This window comes from Mustela erminea, chromosome 3, assembly GCF_009829155.1.
Source record: "Mustela erminea isolate mMusErm1 chromosome 3, mMusErm1.Pri, whole genome shotgun sequence".
In the NCBI taxonomy this organism is placed as follows: Eukaryota; Metazoa; Chordata; class Mammalia; order Carnivora; family Mustelidae; genus Mustela; species Mustela erminea.
The window spans coordinates 118,958,610-118,975,011 of NC_045616.1; the positions used below are offsets into that span (position 1 = coordinate 118,958,610).

The following is a 16,402-nucleotide window of genomic DNA, read 5'->3' on the forward strand; positions in this document are numbered from 1 at the left end:
GGCAGGCATGGGGGGCAGAGGGTCTGCATTTCTAACAAGCATTTAGATGACGCACCAAGTCTAACTAGCAAGCCTCTATCGTAGGTGAAGAAACGCTAGTCCACAACCCGTGAAAGATGTTTTGGAGATATTTGAACATCAGAATGTTCATATAAAGGTCTAGATGACCAGGTCCTCTTGGGAAATTTTGAGAAGTGGCCATGCAGGGCTGGAAGCCCCACAAGGTGACGACAGGCTGGAACCGCAGGAGTGGGTGCCCTCATGAGGGACCCGCGCTTCCTGGCTGCCCCCTGCAGGCGTTTCGGCCTGCAGTCCTCCAGCCAGGCTCCTGAGGTCCCTGCTTTATGGGTGGATAACTGCAGACCAGAGCGAAGCTTTTTGCCCAGGGTCTCTGGGATGCTACGCAGCCTTCAGATTCCAGCCTCTGGTTGTCAGACCTTCGGGTCTCTTTCATTTGAATGAATGGGAGAGCAGGGAATCAACTTCTGCGACCGAAGCTCACTCGCTGTGCACTGGGGTTGGATGGGGGAATGCGGGAACCAGTACTCAGAGCTGGGAGGAAAGACCCCCGTCACCCATCGCTGCAGGACACAGCCAGAGGCCGCGTACGGAAGTGAAGGCATCGGAGGCCCGTGCGGATGGTCAAGGAGAACAACAGAATGTGTCTCTCGTTACTCATTCAGATCATTTATTAAGAGTGAAAGTCGGGCCATCCCATCTGTGTGATATCGCCACATGAAAAGTCACATACATACTAAGGAGACCCCACAGAATTGAGAGCCTTTCAACAGTACAGAGCCATAGATTACAAAATTAAAATACAAATGATCCCCCGAATTTGGCAGGAAACAAGTACAATATGAGGAGGCCTGGAATGGAAGGGCACTTGCTTTTTGATAAGGCAGTTACAAAATGGAACACGAACCCACACTGCGAAAACATTCCGATGGGCATCACAGACAGCAGATGCATACAACAGGGGTCCTGGAAACCCTCCGTCCCTGGTAACGATGTGCTCGTGGAGTGAGAGCAACCGAAGGCTTCGTGGCTCAGGACGCAAGCTAGATGAAATAAGGGAGTGTAGACATTTCTACCTTAACAAGAGGTCCCACCTGGCCCCAGACTAGACTCCACCTCAGAGTGTCAGATCCACTTCACCCTTCCTAACCTTGAACTTGGAAAACAGTCCATAATAAAATGAAGGGAACAGAAAGGCACCCCAAAGCACCATGCTTCCTAGGCTGAGACCTTGAGTTCACTTTTCCTTTGGTTCAACTGTCTAACCCAGTAAGAGGGACTGGAAAGCCGCGAATCATAGGGCCTCAGGGTTATGTCTGTCTGAATCAGGGCCAACTGAATGACACAAGCCCAAAGGACCACCTGAAAGGCAGAAGACTGACCAACAGATCAGACAGCAAGCCCATTTCGTGAGAATTTCAATTCTAGGACAACACTAGAGCTCCCACCAGGACTTCTGAACTCTGGTCTTAAATCATCATCTAGTTCTGTTCTCCCCAGACATTCATTTGGCAAAACTCAGCTGACTGCTTTCCTGATCATGTCACACAGCCTCAAGTCCAGCAGCCTGGTTCATAGCCTCTGGGAGCCAGGCTGGCCTTGGGAAACCTCTCTGCTCAGTGGCAAGGTCTCAAACATCTGAAAGCAGCTTACTTTCAACAGGACTTGAGTTATGTGCAAGTCAGAGAGTGAGAAGAGCTCTGAACAGGTCAGGAGGACGGAAGGTAAGTCCAGACCCCCCTGTGACTCAGACAGGTCATTCTCAATGTCAGTCTCCTGTCTTTAAAATGAATGATGGGGAAAGAACCACCTTACAAGGCTTTCAAGCTTGAAAATACGGCACTTCTCAGACATGGAGACATGTGGCGTGCCCCTCCCCCAAGGTCCCAAGCTTTGTTTTTGCCATAAAAATAATGTGTGAAGTACTTGTAGAAATCTTAAAGTACAAGCTCTCAGCAGCCATGGAGCCCTTAAACTCCACACAGAGCAATATTTTACAATCTCCTAGCTAAAAGTTTTCCCAAGTGACGTGAGCATCAGCTTTTGTGGGGCTAGCACAGAACTTGGGCCCCACCCCTTCTTAGGTTACTTTATCAGGCTGAGAGCATCCCCTCGTCCCTGACCCCCTCCATCCATTTCCACAAGAACACAGGAGAACCAGGCTGATGGGGTTTCTGCAACATCCTTCAACACGGAACTAAATGGACCCATGCTGAAGGGGAAAGACAGCCAGGACACCAAAATTATCTATCTGCTAGATGCTCCTTCCCAAAAGACAACTGCTGTGCCCTGGGACAGTGCCAGCAATTAGGTGCTTAGCCAAGATGAGTAACTTGTTCCACACACCGCCCCCCAACTGGGCAGAGACTGAGATAGAAATGACAGAGAACATAGAAAAGCCAGAGGTTTATGGAGATTGAGCAGGCTTCCCCAGGAGGTAGTGAGTTCCCTGTCCTCAGAGGTGTTTAAGCCCAGACTGCCCAAACCCTTGGTGGGACAGTTGCAGGCAGAATGTCAGCACCTGTGGGGAGACTGGACTGATGACTTAAAGACCCTTTCCTAGTTTCTGGATCTCAATATTATAATGACTGAGAGCCTTCAGGTGGCTTCCATTAAGCAACTTCTCTGGGACCCATGGTCTGGACAGGCTATTTCAATAGACAAGGCCCCCCGAGTAAGTACCCGCTCCTACTTTCTCCCTTCCACCAGGGAGCTGTCCTGCAGAATATTAACCAAAAACTTCCTACAAAATAACCAGTTGAAATGCCAAGGTTAGATGTAACATTCCAGCCGCAAACAATTACTAGTATCTGTTCCTGGAAGGGTAGTAGTATCAGCCATGACAGGAACTTCTACAACTTGGCTGCTCTAACGCATACGTGCAATTCCTCGTCATTTTCCAGTGCCAATCCTGAAGCCTTTGCTTTCAATCTTTCATGGGATTCAGCTATGAACTTCTTCATGTGATGTTGCCAACCTAAGAGTCCGTGGAAATAAAAAGTTTGTCCATTTGTCTTTTTAAAACCCTAAATCGACGCAACACGAGTGGCAGGCTACAGGCACTTCCACGTGACAACCATCAGGGCATATGAAAGAACCAGACCAGGCTGGGCCGAGGCAGGAACTGTATGTACTCTTTAAGCAGAGAAATGTCGGCTCTGGATTTCACATTCCAGTTTTGCCCAGGAGCACCAAGAGGAGAGAAGGCAATGTTGCAACATTACAGGTGGAGAGAAGCGCAAGAGTCCTTGGCAGGTGTAAAAAAATGTAGGCGGCCATGATGAACACTGCTTTCCCCAAACTCCACTGCTTCGGGGCCATTTCTAACAGGTAGGAGTTGCCTGCCCACAGATGAAGCCTTGGGAAACTGCAGAAGGGCTAAGGCAAGTGGCTTAGTGGTTGGATGAAAGAACAGATTTCTGCACACAAGAAAATTGTAAGTTCATGTAGTTTTGTCTTTCCTCTCATCTGACATGTTTTCAGAGACTGAAAAGATACCCACAGCCTCCACTTTCCAAAACCACCTCTCTTTTAAGGGAAGGTGGCAGGGTGGGGGTGGGGGGTCTCCAGTGTGCAGAGCATCTGGTCGAAGGTGAGCATTTCCCCAGACTTCACACTGGAACAAAAGCATTTTCACAGAGACCCGGGAACAGATGGATCCTAACACCACAGCTTCTTGTATACAAATGGACTGCTGTCTCTCTCAACTAGGAAACCAACTGCTGTTCAAGAAATAGTGTCATGCCCTACACATCACCAATTTTTGCTTCAACATCAGAAAGATGCATTTTCTCAGGAAGAGATGAACATTTCCAGAGAGCAGGTGACCAAGGCCTTCACCTGTAGGCCCTACCTGCCCCCAAAACTGTGGCCTGATGAGAAAACATTCCCCTTAACAAAGGGGGGCCTGGTGTTTGATGCCTTCAAGACTTTCTAACTCAGTCTCTCAGGAGAAAGACCTATATAAGCATCAGAACTTTGGGCCTTCTTGATGTCTGCCCATCAACATCCTTCAGCTCTAAGCAGCGAGACAGTCTCTACATACTGAATCTGAAGGACTAAAAACACTCAGAGAGCACCTTGATGTGCCATCCACAGCTGGGTGTATGAAAGCAAGATCCCCTCATAGCCTAGAGTATGTTCTATGTACATTCATTTATACATATGTAAAAAGGCTGCAATCTGCTAGACATGCATTTGGAACACTGGTGAATGCTTTGCTGCAATGGAACACACTGCATTTCAGCGAGGGGGTGGCCTGTCCCCGGTCCACAGACAGCATGGTCCTCTGCCCCACAAACCCACTGCTTAGCTGAAGGTCATGTTCGGACTTCTCTGTGCTGATGCTCAGAGGAAGCCGTTTACGAGACATGAAAACTTTCTGCCGGGCTAGGCCATCCACGGCTTCTTTTATAATTTAAGGCTTAAGAAAGCACTCACGATTAAAACAGAGTAGGAAAATGATACTTTTGACCATAATATGTGTCAAGATGGTCAGAAATTCGAATCCAAGTCCTAGTCTCCTCCTTTCTCCCACACCCATTCACATCCTTTGTCCAACACACTGATCAGAAACGTTTGTAAAAGCATACTTTTGGATATAAAGCTTTGTTTTCAAAGGAGACTTTGGCTCTGATATAATAAGATATAGGAATCTGGGTTTCTGAACTTGAGAAAAAGCCAGGTAATTATTCATACTTTACAAAGTTGTTTTAGCCATCTTCCTCCCCCCAGGAGGGAGGCAAACCGCTCACGAAAATGAGTATCAGATGGCACTGACCTCTGTTGCTCAAACCTGTGATGTGCTGGTGACCCCGAGCCTAGGGAGTCAAGGTGTCAGACTTTTTATTCACAGAAATGGACTTCTGAGGAGGAATCACATGATCCTTGGCAGCTTTCTTGGTGATTGTGAACTAAGGATTAGTATTTCTGAAAACACGAGCCCCAAATCACTAAACAGCTCCATTAAAGTCGAAGCATTTATGGCCTGCGAGGATGACTGAAGTCCTACTTTCCAACTTCACCCCAAAGAGTAAAGCATAGACTTGTGTGCAAAGAGCTGCGTCTCCTGTGAGGGCCCCTGCATCAGTGTTTCTGGAACCTCCACAAATATAGCTTGGTACCTGCGACTGCCCTCAAATCCTCCTCTGATGAGAAACCTCCTTTTGGTGCTTCAGATTTCCTCCACACTCTAGAAGTCAAGTGGTGAGCCACAGGAGTGCCAGCGGTTTCATTAACTGCAGGTATGAAGCAGATGCTAAAAGGCAGAGTTAGCCCCCACTCCCCGCCGGCACTAAGTGTGGGTCTACTGTGCGCCAGGCAGGGGCCAGTGCGGGGGACCACTGTCACACTGACCAATCAACAACAACGCCAGCAACAAAGCGGGGCACGCCTGTCCCCAGGAGACTCAGGTCTGCTCACGCTCCTCTGGCTGACTGTACCCCACTGCTCCTCCAGGCCTATACCTCACACAAGGCAGAATGGTCGTACAAGGTGAGTACCAACATATTTTTTGTCCCACATTTCCAGGAGAATTGACTTAATGCGCTGTTGAATGCTGCTGTACGTCATTTTTAAATCTCTTAGTGCTCTTGATTTTTCAGTCCGGTAGTTGCCTTAAAAGAAAGTCTTTGTATACACATGCTGAACATGAGAATATAATCCTCCTGACCAAAAAGATTTACAGTATTCATCATTCAACTTTTTTATTTACAATAAAATGTAACAGTCTTTATGGGCTTACACGTAGATTTCACCTGTGCATTCAGCATTATACTTCATTCCATGATGCATTCAGTCCTCACTCGAGCTGTTTGCTGCCCTCCGATTTCTGGTCCAGTCGACTCTTGTTACTCTTCACCATGTAGATGAAGTAGGCGAGCGTCTCTTTTTCATTCACAGGTATGTTCCTGAAGTGTCGGCTGACGGTCTACGTGGGGGAAAACACCAGAGTCTGTTAAAGCATCGCCTACATCAGGGCCACAAATCCTGCACTACGCAAAAGAGGGAGCAGGGGTTGGCGTCTAGAACTAGGAAGGGGTTTTGATTGCTGCAGAACTCAGACACTCTTCTCTCCCAGGGGGCAGGGTGATTCGGTTTCCAGGCCTCTTAAAGCAGTACTTGAACCCACAACATTGCCAACATGCAGTTCTGTTTCAGTGACAACCAGCTATCCATCATGGGACAATCTCAAGAGCATCCCTAAGGAGGATGAGGCGGGGATGGCTCTGCTTGGCCAGCTGCTGCCATCACCAGCTCTCAGGCCCTGGCACCACCAGGCAGAAAAGTGTTTTTTTGTTTTAAAAGCATTATTTGAGAGAGAGAGAGAGAGAGAGAGAACGAGCAAGCATGAGAGGAGAGAGGTCAGACGGAGAAGCAGACTCCCCGCAGAGCTGGAAGCCCAATGCGGGACTCAATCCGTGGGCTCCAGAACCATGACCCGAGCTGAATGAAGGCAGATGCTTAACTCAGTGAGACACCCAGGTGCCCCAAAAAGTGTCTTTTTAAAACTGCGTCAGATGAATTGCCAATTGGTTAGATGTAAGTATTTGACCCAAGAATTCATCTAAATAGTACACAGCTGCCTTTTGAAAGACATATCACATTTGAAAAATAATTCATTTACCGCGCACTCCTGACACCTGGCTTTGTTTTACAAGTCCTGAGAATGCAGGTTTGCGCCTGCCCGCCTCACCCACCCCTTTCAGCAGGGTGAATGCTGGCAAACGGGTAATGTGATCTTATGGTAAGAAGGAGGTGTACACTTCTATCTATCTTTTATCTAGATGCTGTGGATCTATCTTTTATCTAGACGCTGTGGAAGGAAATTTTTAAAAAATGATGTATCGGCAAGAAACCCCTAAAGGAAAGACCAAAAACCAATGGGGCTGTCACCCTTTAAGGAAATTTCTGAATGGACTGAGGGGGCTGGGACAGATCAAGAGTCCGAGAACTAGCACTACAGAGTGGTGACCTCTGGATGGAAGCACTGTATTTTTCTTTTTTCCACTTTCCCCATTTTCAACAGTAGGCAGAAAAGCACATTGAAAAAAGAGGGTAAGAGGTAACCTGCACAAATGCCACTAGGACAGAAGTATCAAGCCAGGCTGTCAGTACGTTCCAACAAGGGCCAAGAGAGCATTCCTCTCTCCTAATTTTCTTAAGAGCTCAGGGTAGGAGGAAAATTTCTTGGGTTCTATTCATTATAATAAATACTTCCATTACCAACATCAGAGAAGAAATCAAAGGAAAAACTGAAGAAAAAGAACAGCTCCTACAGAACAGGAGCAATTGTTTTGGGGTGATTAATCTGACATACCTGATGTGCAGGAAGGACCGTATTTATGCAGAATCTTACAAAACGAGATTCAAAAAAATGCACCAACAAAAGCACGCTCAGGACTTATAATCAGGAGCCTCAAGAGTCCAGGCTCAATTCTGCTACTAATTTGCCATCTGATTTTAAGCAAGTCTTTTCCTCTCTTGGTGCCATGATTTCTCTTATAGAAAGAGGACCTTTCCAGGTCTTACTGCTGTGGGATTCTAGATTGTAGGAAGAGAGGGAACAGGGCATTACTTGCAGAGCTACAGAGGGCATTAGGATCGACATGCACAGCAGCAGGGAGAACCATCAGAAGCATAGTGGTGGCTCTCTCTTTTTGCAGTGCAATTTGTCTACCTACTTCTGCTAACTGGGCCTTATTGAAGCCTGGTCTGGTCTGCAATTTGTAGTGTCGTTTATAACGCCGTAGAGTGTTCACCTGCAACTGGAACAGATCAACCTGGAGAGAAGAGGAGAAACATGTTATCCATCACCTGACTAGCCACGGCTCACCGAGAGCACATTATGTGCCCAGCACTACACTAGGATGGACGGGGTGGGGAAGAGGACTACGGAGATGTCTTAGGAATGGTCCACTGAGGACTAAAAACTGGCTGGGAGGACAAAAAACAAAAAACAAAAAACAAAAACAAAAACCCAAACGAACAGTGGAAAAGAGTTCTAGCTGGAGAGGGGTGGTCCCGGGAGGCTCACAGAAGCCATAAAGCTTAAGCTAAGGAGAACAGGGCTAGACTATGGAATGAGAGAAAGACCACGAAAGACCACGAGCGCAGGAAGCCAGGAGATGAAGAGACAGACTCAGGTGTCATTGGCAATCACGATGCATTTAAAAGGTGAGACTGGAGGGCAGCATGTCTTGAAAAAGTCTAAGGAGAGACACAGGTGGTGGGGGGGATGTTCAGGAAGATGGATCTAGTGGTGGTTTGTAGGGAAGACTGATGGGCGGGCAGGCAACGTTGCTGTAGCAGTGATCAGAAATGAGATGCTTAAGTTGAGCTTTGGAGGCTGCTAATAACGGAGGGGTACACCAAGCATGGGGAGCAAAGGTTAACCCAGACAGGCATCCTGGAGGAAGACAGGCCTGAGCTTGGTAGCGGACCGTATGGCCGGGCGTGAGGAAGGACTACGGGAGGTACTGCTGTTCCCAGAGTTCTTCCCTAGGCTCAGCCTTCAGGTGCTGGAACCCTGACCAACTCTCCAGAGAAAACTCGAAAGCTACTGTGGCCAGTGTACAAATCAGCAGGTTAGGTTGGGGTTCTCTGCAGATGACTGGATAACAGAGGGAAAGGACCCCCCCTTCTTTTTCTAACACAGGAAGAGAGGAAAGCTGCACAGTCATGAAGTATTGAAGGCCCAGACATTGGGCTGCTTTTACCTGCCTCTAAAAGAGATGTTCTTGCTTCAGGCAGGTGGAGGGCACTTAAAAACAAAATGAATGATCAATATGAGGGACCAAAGTCCTTCATTCTTTTCAAAACATTCCTCAAACCCTTTTTTTTTTTTTTGTAAAAAGCAATGAAATTGAATACATCCATTTCTTTATGAAATAATAATACTAATGCTGAAGGCAATAGAAAAATGCTGTAAACCAATGCTAGAGAAAGGGACATAGGGAGGGGTGGAGGGAAAGGACCCTATTTTCAAAGGTTTTCTCCGCGTCTTCAGACAAAGGCCCACCTACTCTTTCTATTCCTACGCAGTCATTTCCACTCTGAGCGCTAACAGGCGGTTGCCTTATGAAATATTCATGTGTCAAATATTCAATGTACATTACAAACGGGTTTTCTTCTGCTGAGTCTTAAGTGAAAACAACTTAGACAGAAAGAAAATTCAATACTCCCTCCTGTAGCCTTGCTCAATAGGCACCAGCACCTTGAAGGTTCGAGAAGCCTAGGTCTCATCATCCAGTGCAATGGTTCTTAGCAAAGAACGGTTTTGCCCCCAGAGGACATCCTCTAATGTCTGGAGGCGTTTTCTGGATGGTCATTACTGTGGTGACTGGCATCTAATGGGTAGAATCCAGGAATGCCGCTAACCATCCAACGATGCACAGGACGGCACCCACGACTAAGACTCCTCTGGCCCCAAATATCAACAGTGCCAGGGTTGAGAAACCCTGGGCCCTTATAACGGACTCTGGAGTGGCTCCTGGGGAACCAGCCTGGACCAGGGACCAGAGCTGTATGAACTGACAATGTACACCTTTATTTTGCAGATCAGAAAACAGAGGGCCAGGAACTCTTCCCAATCCTTACAAAGCTCAGTCTCCAACTCTAAAGGCAGAAAAAAAAAGTTTTAAGAAACTTGACACTGTGGTTATATTCCAGAATGTATCAGGGGCTTCTTGCAGAAAGGCTGTATGGCCTGGTGCACAGGGCAGTGGCCGGAAGACCCCGAACTCTATGTGTGACCTCAGGTCTCCATGCCTGTCTGTAAGATGGGGCAGTGAGACTGACTCATTTCTAAGTTTTCAGGTCTCAGATTCAGTATTACCATGATTCTATGATTTGCTTTTCAAATAAACCACAGCAAACAAAGGGGACTAAAATTATTTACTCCAAAAAGCAGACCAGACCAGAGAAAAGGATCACATTAGAACCCACTTTTCCAGCTTTCTCAAGCAGATTTCTTTGACTTTTACCTCAGGAATGTCAGTGTCATGCTCAGGAGAATCTCCGCCATCGTCGCTTGTCTTCCTCTTCCTTTTATTTCGTACACTCTGGATGAAATTTTTGTGGAAGTCGCAGATATACAGGTGCCTTACCTGATGGGAAGCAAATTAAAGTGAGACTTGCCAGTTCCATGGGAACAGCAACAGGCAGCTCTCGAGCCACGGGGCTTCTCTCCTTTGCAACGCATTGAAGAGACAGAAGGAAGAGCAACGTGGAGACCCCAATTTCCAGGAGTTTACTGCTGAGTTGTAGAACGAGAAGCCCACAAAGGGACACAAATACTACCATCATACCGGGCAACAGCTCATAAAAGTCCCCCCTGAAGGCCAGAGACAGTAGGTGGCAGGGCTTCACCAAAGGGAGAGAGGCTTGTGTGGCTGGGATAGTCAGTGTTTTGGTCTCTGACTAAAGAGGATTTATGGGTAGACAGGAAAGATTCTGAATTAGAAGATGAATCAAGACTTAAGAGGAGTTTCAAATACAGACTACAAGGAGATTCGGCGGTAGGGGACATGAGAACAGCTTAGACTTTCCTTCAGACAAGACAGAGTCCCCCAAAGTTTTAGAAGCGGGGAGTGATGTGACCTATAGGAGATGCGAATTTACAACAGGCTGGAAGGCAATATCCCAGGAAGAAGGAAAGAAGGGACAGTGGTAACGGGGAGACTGGACTTCCCACTTTGACACTGACAACAGCTACTACTGTAGGAGGACCTCTCTCTGAAAAACGTTATTCCTGTGTATCCCAGTTATACTTCTCGCACCACCACACATCTGGTCCACAAAGAGAAGTGGAAAGAGATGCAGAAACTCTCCTTCTCCCAGAAACCACATGAAAGAAGCTGGATATTCCCACCGACCTTTTTTCCCCTCACTTTAAAGCACTCATAATTTGAGGATTTTTATTTTATGTACAATGAGATGGCATTAAGGTAGGTATCTTGGATATCTGCAGGTAGGTATCTTGGATGACCCATTCAAGGATGTTCACTTAATCCAACTTAATGAAGCCTCTATCCCTCGCATACTGACGGAAACACTGGTGGCACTTACTGAGGCCGTATTTCCGGATCAGACCGCGCCGGTTTGAGCAGACGCGGCAAGAAGGAGAACCCTGGCCAGATTTCCTCAGATGGCTCCAGTAGAGCCGCCGGTGACCCATCTTGCTCTCTTGGATGCAATGAGGCGAAAGGAAAGAGCTAGCACACGTACGCCTCCTGCCAACTTTCTAATGCAGGCTGGAGGCATATGGGCAAGTGAAGGCGGCAACTGCAGCTGAGAGGTGAACGTGTTTTTATTTCAGAACGTAAGCACCAAGGGTGCCTGGGGGAGCCACTCCAAACCCTACCAGAAATGAAATGCCTGTGTAAATGCCTTGGGGTTGTTGACACTGGAACAGATGCTAAACAAATGTTCTTGAGAGACTTCCGAATTTGTATTTATTCCCTAAATTCTTAAGACAAAACTAAGCTGATTGGAAGCCAGCATTGATTCAGATCTCTGCATGGAGAAAATAATGAAAACTTCTTTTTAGTCAGTGAATTAGCACCTTCATTGGGTTGGATTGGTGGTCTGGGCACTTTCTGGTTTACTCTGAGGCCTTGACTTGCAGACAGCAGGCACTCTAAGTGTACCTGCGCCAGCACGTGCCATCCCTCCTGAGAGCAGTGTGGGCCAGCAAAAGCCACCGTTTACATATGGTCACAAATTTGAGTATCTTGGCTGGAGTCCACTCTGCCAAAGGACTTTTGGACACAGCCTGTGTCACTGTCCCAACAAACCCCTCCTAGTCAATGCACAGACCACTGGCCATGCTGTCACCAGGGAAGAAAGCATACTACTCCTCCCTGACGGGAAGCTGGCCCTCATGTTGGCTAGTTCCATATGGAAACTCTGAGATGAAGCAGCTGCTCAACTTCGTAGAGGGACATACGTGGTAGGAGAACAGGTGATTTCCTGAAGCTGTGGCTGGGAGGTTTTAGGTCAGGACACTAGAATAATGGAATTCTGGATGGGAGAGAACTTAGCAATCACCACTATAACCCCACTGGCCCCGATCTCATTTTCTATAGAGATAAACGGAAGCCACACAGATGATGTTATGATCTGGCCAAGGTCACCCAGGCCTTCTGACTCCTCGTGTCCTTTCCTACTCCAGCATTTTTTTTTTTTCCTTTTTAAATTATTTATTTATTTATTTGACAGACAGAGATCACAAGGAGGCAGAGAAGCAGGTGGGGGCGGGGAGAGCAGGCTCCCCACTGAGCAGAGAGCCTGATGTGGGGCAGGATCCCAGGACTCTGGGATCATGACCTGAGCCAATGGCAGAGGCTTTCACCCACTGAGCCACCCAGGTGCCCCATACCCCAGCATTTTCTTTATACTCTTCTCAACTTCTACTTTTCTCCAGCCTAAAGCAGAAAGTGTCAATTGGAGGAATGTTTGAAAGCATGTTATGTATCAATAGCTCATAGAGCACAGCCAATGTCTACATGAACTGAGTGTAAGCTGCCTGAGTTGGATTTCTGGTGCTATTATTTTAAAAGGTTCTCTGCTAGGCCCTTTTACAAGATAAACAGTCATTATTTCTCCTTCAACATTTTCAAATATGTACCGGTTTTCAGGAATTTCAGAGCTCAGAGGCCTTTGGGGGCTAGAGGTGGAGGAAGGAGGGTGGCAGCAAAGGCTCCAGGGTTTTTCTTTTCTCTTTTGATTTCTGTAACAGCTAAAAATTCTCGTAACATGGCAGTTTCTTAGATTGAATTCCTGCCCAAGCCTGTGAGAATGAAGTAGAATCCCCTTCAGAAATAATGATTCTGCACCACCACCTAGAAACAAATTGTGAGTAATTCCACCTTGAAACACTACTCCTCCAGAGCGTCACTTTTGGGGAACTCCACTGCCAGGCTCATGCTGCCTCTGTTGTAGGCAGTGTGTGTGAAACCACCAACATAGCCCAACACAGGTTTCCCAGTGAGGTCACTGGGTAAATGGAGCCCCAGTGGTAGCAGCACAATTGCTCAGATGTCATGGCATCCAAGGATTTAAAAGAGCTGGAAATTTCTTTCTTTCTTTTCTTTTCTTTTTTTTTTTTTTTTTTTTGAGGACTGGAAAACATTATAAGCTGCTCAGGCAAAGGCTCCCAACCACCTACACAATAGGTAGGCAGCGTTTCCAAGAGGATGAACTCACTGCTGTCTTAGAATTAGGCACTTCATTTCAATACGTGTCCTAATCTGGACCTCCTTAGTGTCTAGCCAGTTGTTTGCTCTCCCATGAATTCCTTTCATTCATTCACTGATAGAGATTTGTAGTAAGAAAGTCATTAACTCACCCCCAGCCATTTTAAAAAACAGCATCTTCCAAGAGTGGCAAATGTACTGCAATTGTTAACATAATACAAATAAATTGCTGGTAGGAGGGAAGAGCCTGGAAGAAGAGGCAAAGATTTTTTATTTATTAAGACTTCATCAATCAAGGCTTATGGCATGGGGCTTGGAAGTAAGTCAGATAATGGATTTAAGAAATTAACCAGCCTCTTAGTCACTGTGTGAGGTTGGCACTGTCACTTCTTATCTCTGGGCCTCAGTTTCAACTGTAAGATCCGAAGCAGAAAAGTGCATGTCTTTTCAGTTTAACAAGCAATCTCTAATTTCCCTCAACAGTGGAATTTTGGTCCTAAAAGAGAATGGATGTTAACCACCTGAGCTTTTAGCTGGGCTACCTGAATATTAAATATCCCCTTAACTCATTTCCAATTCCTAATCACAAGGCAGCCACTTAAAGCTTGCAGCAACAGATGTCAAACTAAAAAGTTCTTAATTGGTTGACAACAGGCACATCTTTAGAATTGTTAACTAGAAGTGGTGAAATCACACAGGGAAAGTTTTCCTATAATTAGGCACAAAACACAGGGCGATTCTATTCAAATTCAAAGCCCTCTCCCCAACGCCTTTCTAAAGAAGCTACCCCTAAGAAAAGTGATTTTCTTCCTCCCCGTCACTCGGACTGCAAAGAGCTTCCTCCCAAGACTTGGTCTTGGCCTTATTTCTGCCACATCCTTGAAAATTCCATCTCCCCATAGCTGCATGCGAAGCAGCGAGCTCGGTGACCCTCTGCAGAAGCCAAGGCCGCGGCAGGGGGGTGGGGCGGGGGGAGTGGGAAGTAACTGCCACCTTTCCTTTCTGAAGGTATAACAGGGTTCCGAGGAGAGAGAAGTTGAAGAAGAGCCGGGTCCCTTCATCACCCCCTCCCCAACACTTGCTCCTTCGTGGGCCAACAGAATTAACACAAGTCTCTCGACCCCGATATCTAAACCACTACAATAAGCCCTAAACTGCTGTTAAGTGTTCCCAGGCAGGAAAGGTCCTCGGAAGCCCCCCTTCCTCCGCCCCCCCAACTCCCCGGATTTGGGCAGAATCCCAGTCCGAGCCCGTCTGCGCTGAAGCGGCCTTTGAAATCCCGAGTGCAACTCCCCAGTTTGCAGATAAAGGGCGGCGAGGCCCAGGGCGGGGAGGGCCCCGGGGTCCGGCCCGCAGCCAGGGACAGCGGCCGAAGGGTGGCGGCGCGCGGGGACCTAGCCGGGGCCAGGGGCGGGGGCGGACTCACGCTCTTGTCGATGTCCAGCTTGAGTTTCTTCTGCGAGATGCTCTTCTGGACCCTCTTGCTGAAGGAGGCGTTGCCCGCGGGCCGGACGCAGCGCTCGCCGTCCTCGATGAGGCAGCAGCTCTGGCCGTAGCCCGGGGCGGCGGCGGGGGCGGCGGGGGGCCCTTCGCGGCTGTCCTCCTCCGTGCTAAAGCCGTTCATCTCCCCGCCCCGGGCCAGCCCCTCTGCGGGAGGATCCCCTGTAGGCCACTCTGCGGCCGCGCACCCCGCGGGGCAGGTCGCCGAGGCCCCCGCACCCGAGGGTCCCGGAGTCCGTCTCCAGACCAGGCGCTGCTCTGCCCCGCGCCGGGGAGGCCCGGCTCTGCTCCGCCGCGCTCCGGCTCCTTCGGCCCCCGGCCCCGCGCCTCCGGAAAGCCCCTTACTCCCCGCTCGAGGCCCCGGGGTCGGCTCCCGCGGCTCGCAGGGCCCCGCCGGGGGTCACCCGGAGGTGCCTTCTGCCGGGGGCCCAGAACCGTTACCCTTCGGCGGGGGCGTCCGGGAGGGCGTCCCAGGAAGCAACCGGTCCCCGGGGACTCTGGACCCGGCTTGCCAGGGGGTTTCCAGGGCCCCCGCCGGCTCCCGCCTTCTTTCGGCTGCGGGGCAAACTCGCCGCCGGGCAGCTCCCCCGGGGTGGCGCGGCCTCCCCGCGCGGGGCCCGGCCTCGAACCCGCGGCGCCCGGGCCCCGGGGCGCGTCCGGCTCGCCCCACCCCTGCAGCCGCTCGGCTGCGCCCCGAGTCCCGCGGCAGCCCCTGGGCCGCCCGGCCGCCGCCCGCCCAAGGCTCCGCACCACAACAGTTCGCTCCCCCGCCCTCCGCGGGACAGCGGAAGTCCCGCCTCAGCGCGACCATTGGCTGCGTTTGCTCTCTGGGCGGGGCCGCCGCCGCCGCTGGCATGCTCCATTGGGCACCTCCGCCGCCAGTCCTCGGAGCCTGGCTACTTCCTGGACTCTGCTGGGATGGGTTCAAAGTAGAGAAAGTGGAAGAGGGAAGAGTTACCCGGTGCGGGCGGGGAACGGGGCCGCACTCTCTTCAGGCCGGGGGAGGGATGGTGAGCGGAGGTCTGGCTGGACAGAGGGCCAGACTCCCGGAACAGAGGAGCACATTCGGGGGCGTACGGAAGTGCAGACGTGGGCGGGGGTGCCGAGGGACAAACATAGGGAGGGGTATTTGAGGGAGGACCTTACGGGGATAGAGGTTCTGCCATGAGAAGGACAGACAGGGTAAAACCGGAGAACCAGGGTTCAGAGGACCCGCAGACCGGTGGGACGTAGGGTGGATGAAATAGGACAGAAAGCCAGACATGGCGGGAAAGACTGAGGGACAAGCCGGTACAGATACGTGGAAAGACATGCAGAGGAGACGATGAGGGACTGATGGCGGGTATTGCAAGGTAGTCGGATGCTTCCGGGCGGCGGAGACTTCAGACTGTAGAGACTGGGACTGGCTTGGTGCGCGCGGAAAGAGGGAGGAAGAAGACCCCTAGGGGGCTTGGGTGACCCCTCGGCTGGGAAGAATCGGAAGTCATTATAAGGTCTAGAGGGTGGACTCGGTGAACCGCGGGGAAGAGGAGGGGCTGCGGAGCGCGGGGAGAAAAGGTTGGGGTTGGAGGATCAAGGGCCAGTCTCCGCATAGGGAAGGGCTTGCGGTGTGCCGAGTCCCTCGCTGGAGCTCTGTAAGCCGTAGCTTCTATTTCAGCCTTCTGGTCTGCCTGCATGGTGACCGTGCC

The 16,402-nt window shown here is 49.6% G+C and overlaps 2 protein-coding genes across 2 annotated transcripts; both read right to left on the bottom strand.

Annotated features, from left to right (window-relative positions):
* Positions 1–666: 666 nt before the first annotated feature.
* SAP30L (SAP30 like) lies at positions 667–15,507 on the bottom strand. Its single transcript, XM_032337229.1, has 4 exons — positions 14,641–15,507; positions 10,002–10,124; positions 7,701–7,799; positions 667–5,947 (listed from the first exon to the last, which is right to left on the bottom strand). The coding sequence occupies exons 1-4, from the start codon at positions 14,836–14,838 to the stop codon at positions 5,819–5,821; spliced, it is 549 nt and encodes a 182-aa protein (XP_032193120.1). The 5' UTR covers positions 14,839–15,507; the 3' UTR covers positions 667–5,818.
* On the bottom strand, positions 10,904–12,175 carry LOC116586806 (40S ribosomal protein S29-like). The gene has a single exon (XM_032337230.1). The coding sequence runs from the start codon at positions 11,192–11,194 to the stop codon at positions 11,024–11,026; it is 171 nt and encodes a 56-aa protein (XP_032193121.1). The 5' UTR covers positions 11,195–12,175; the 3' UTR covers positions 10,904–11,023.
* Positions 15,508–16,402: the final 895 nt, after the last annotated feature.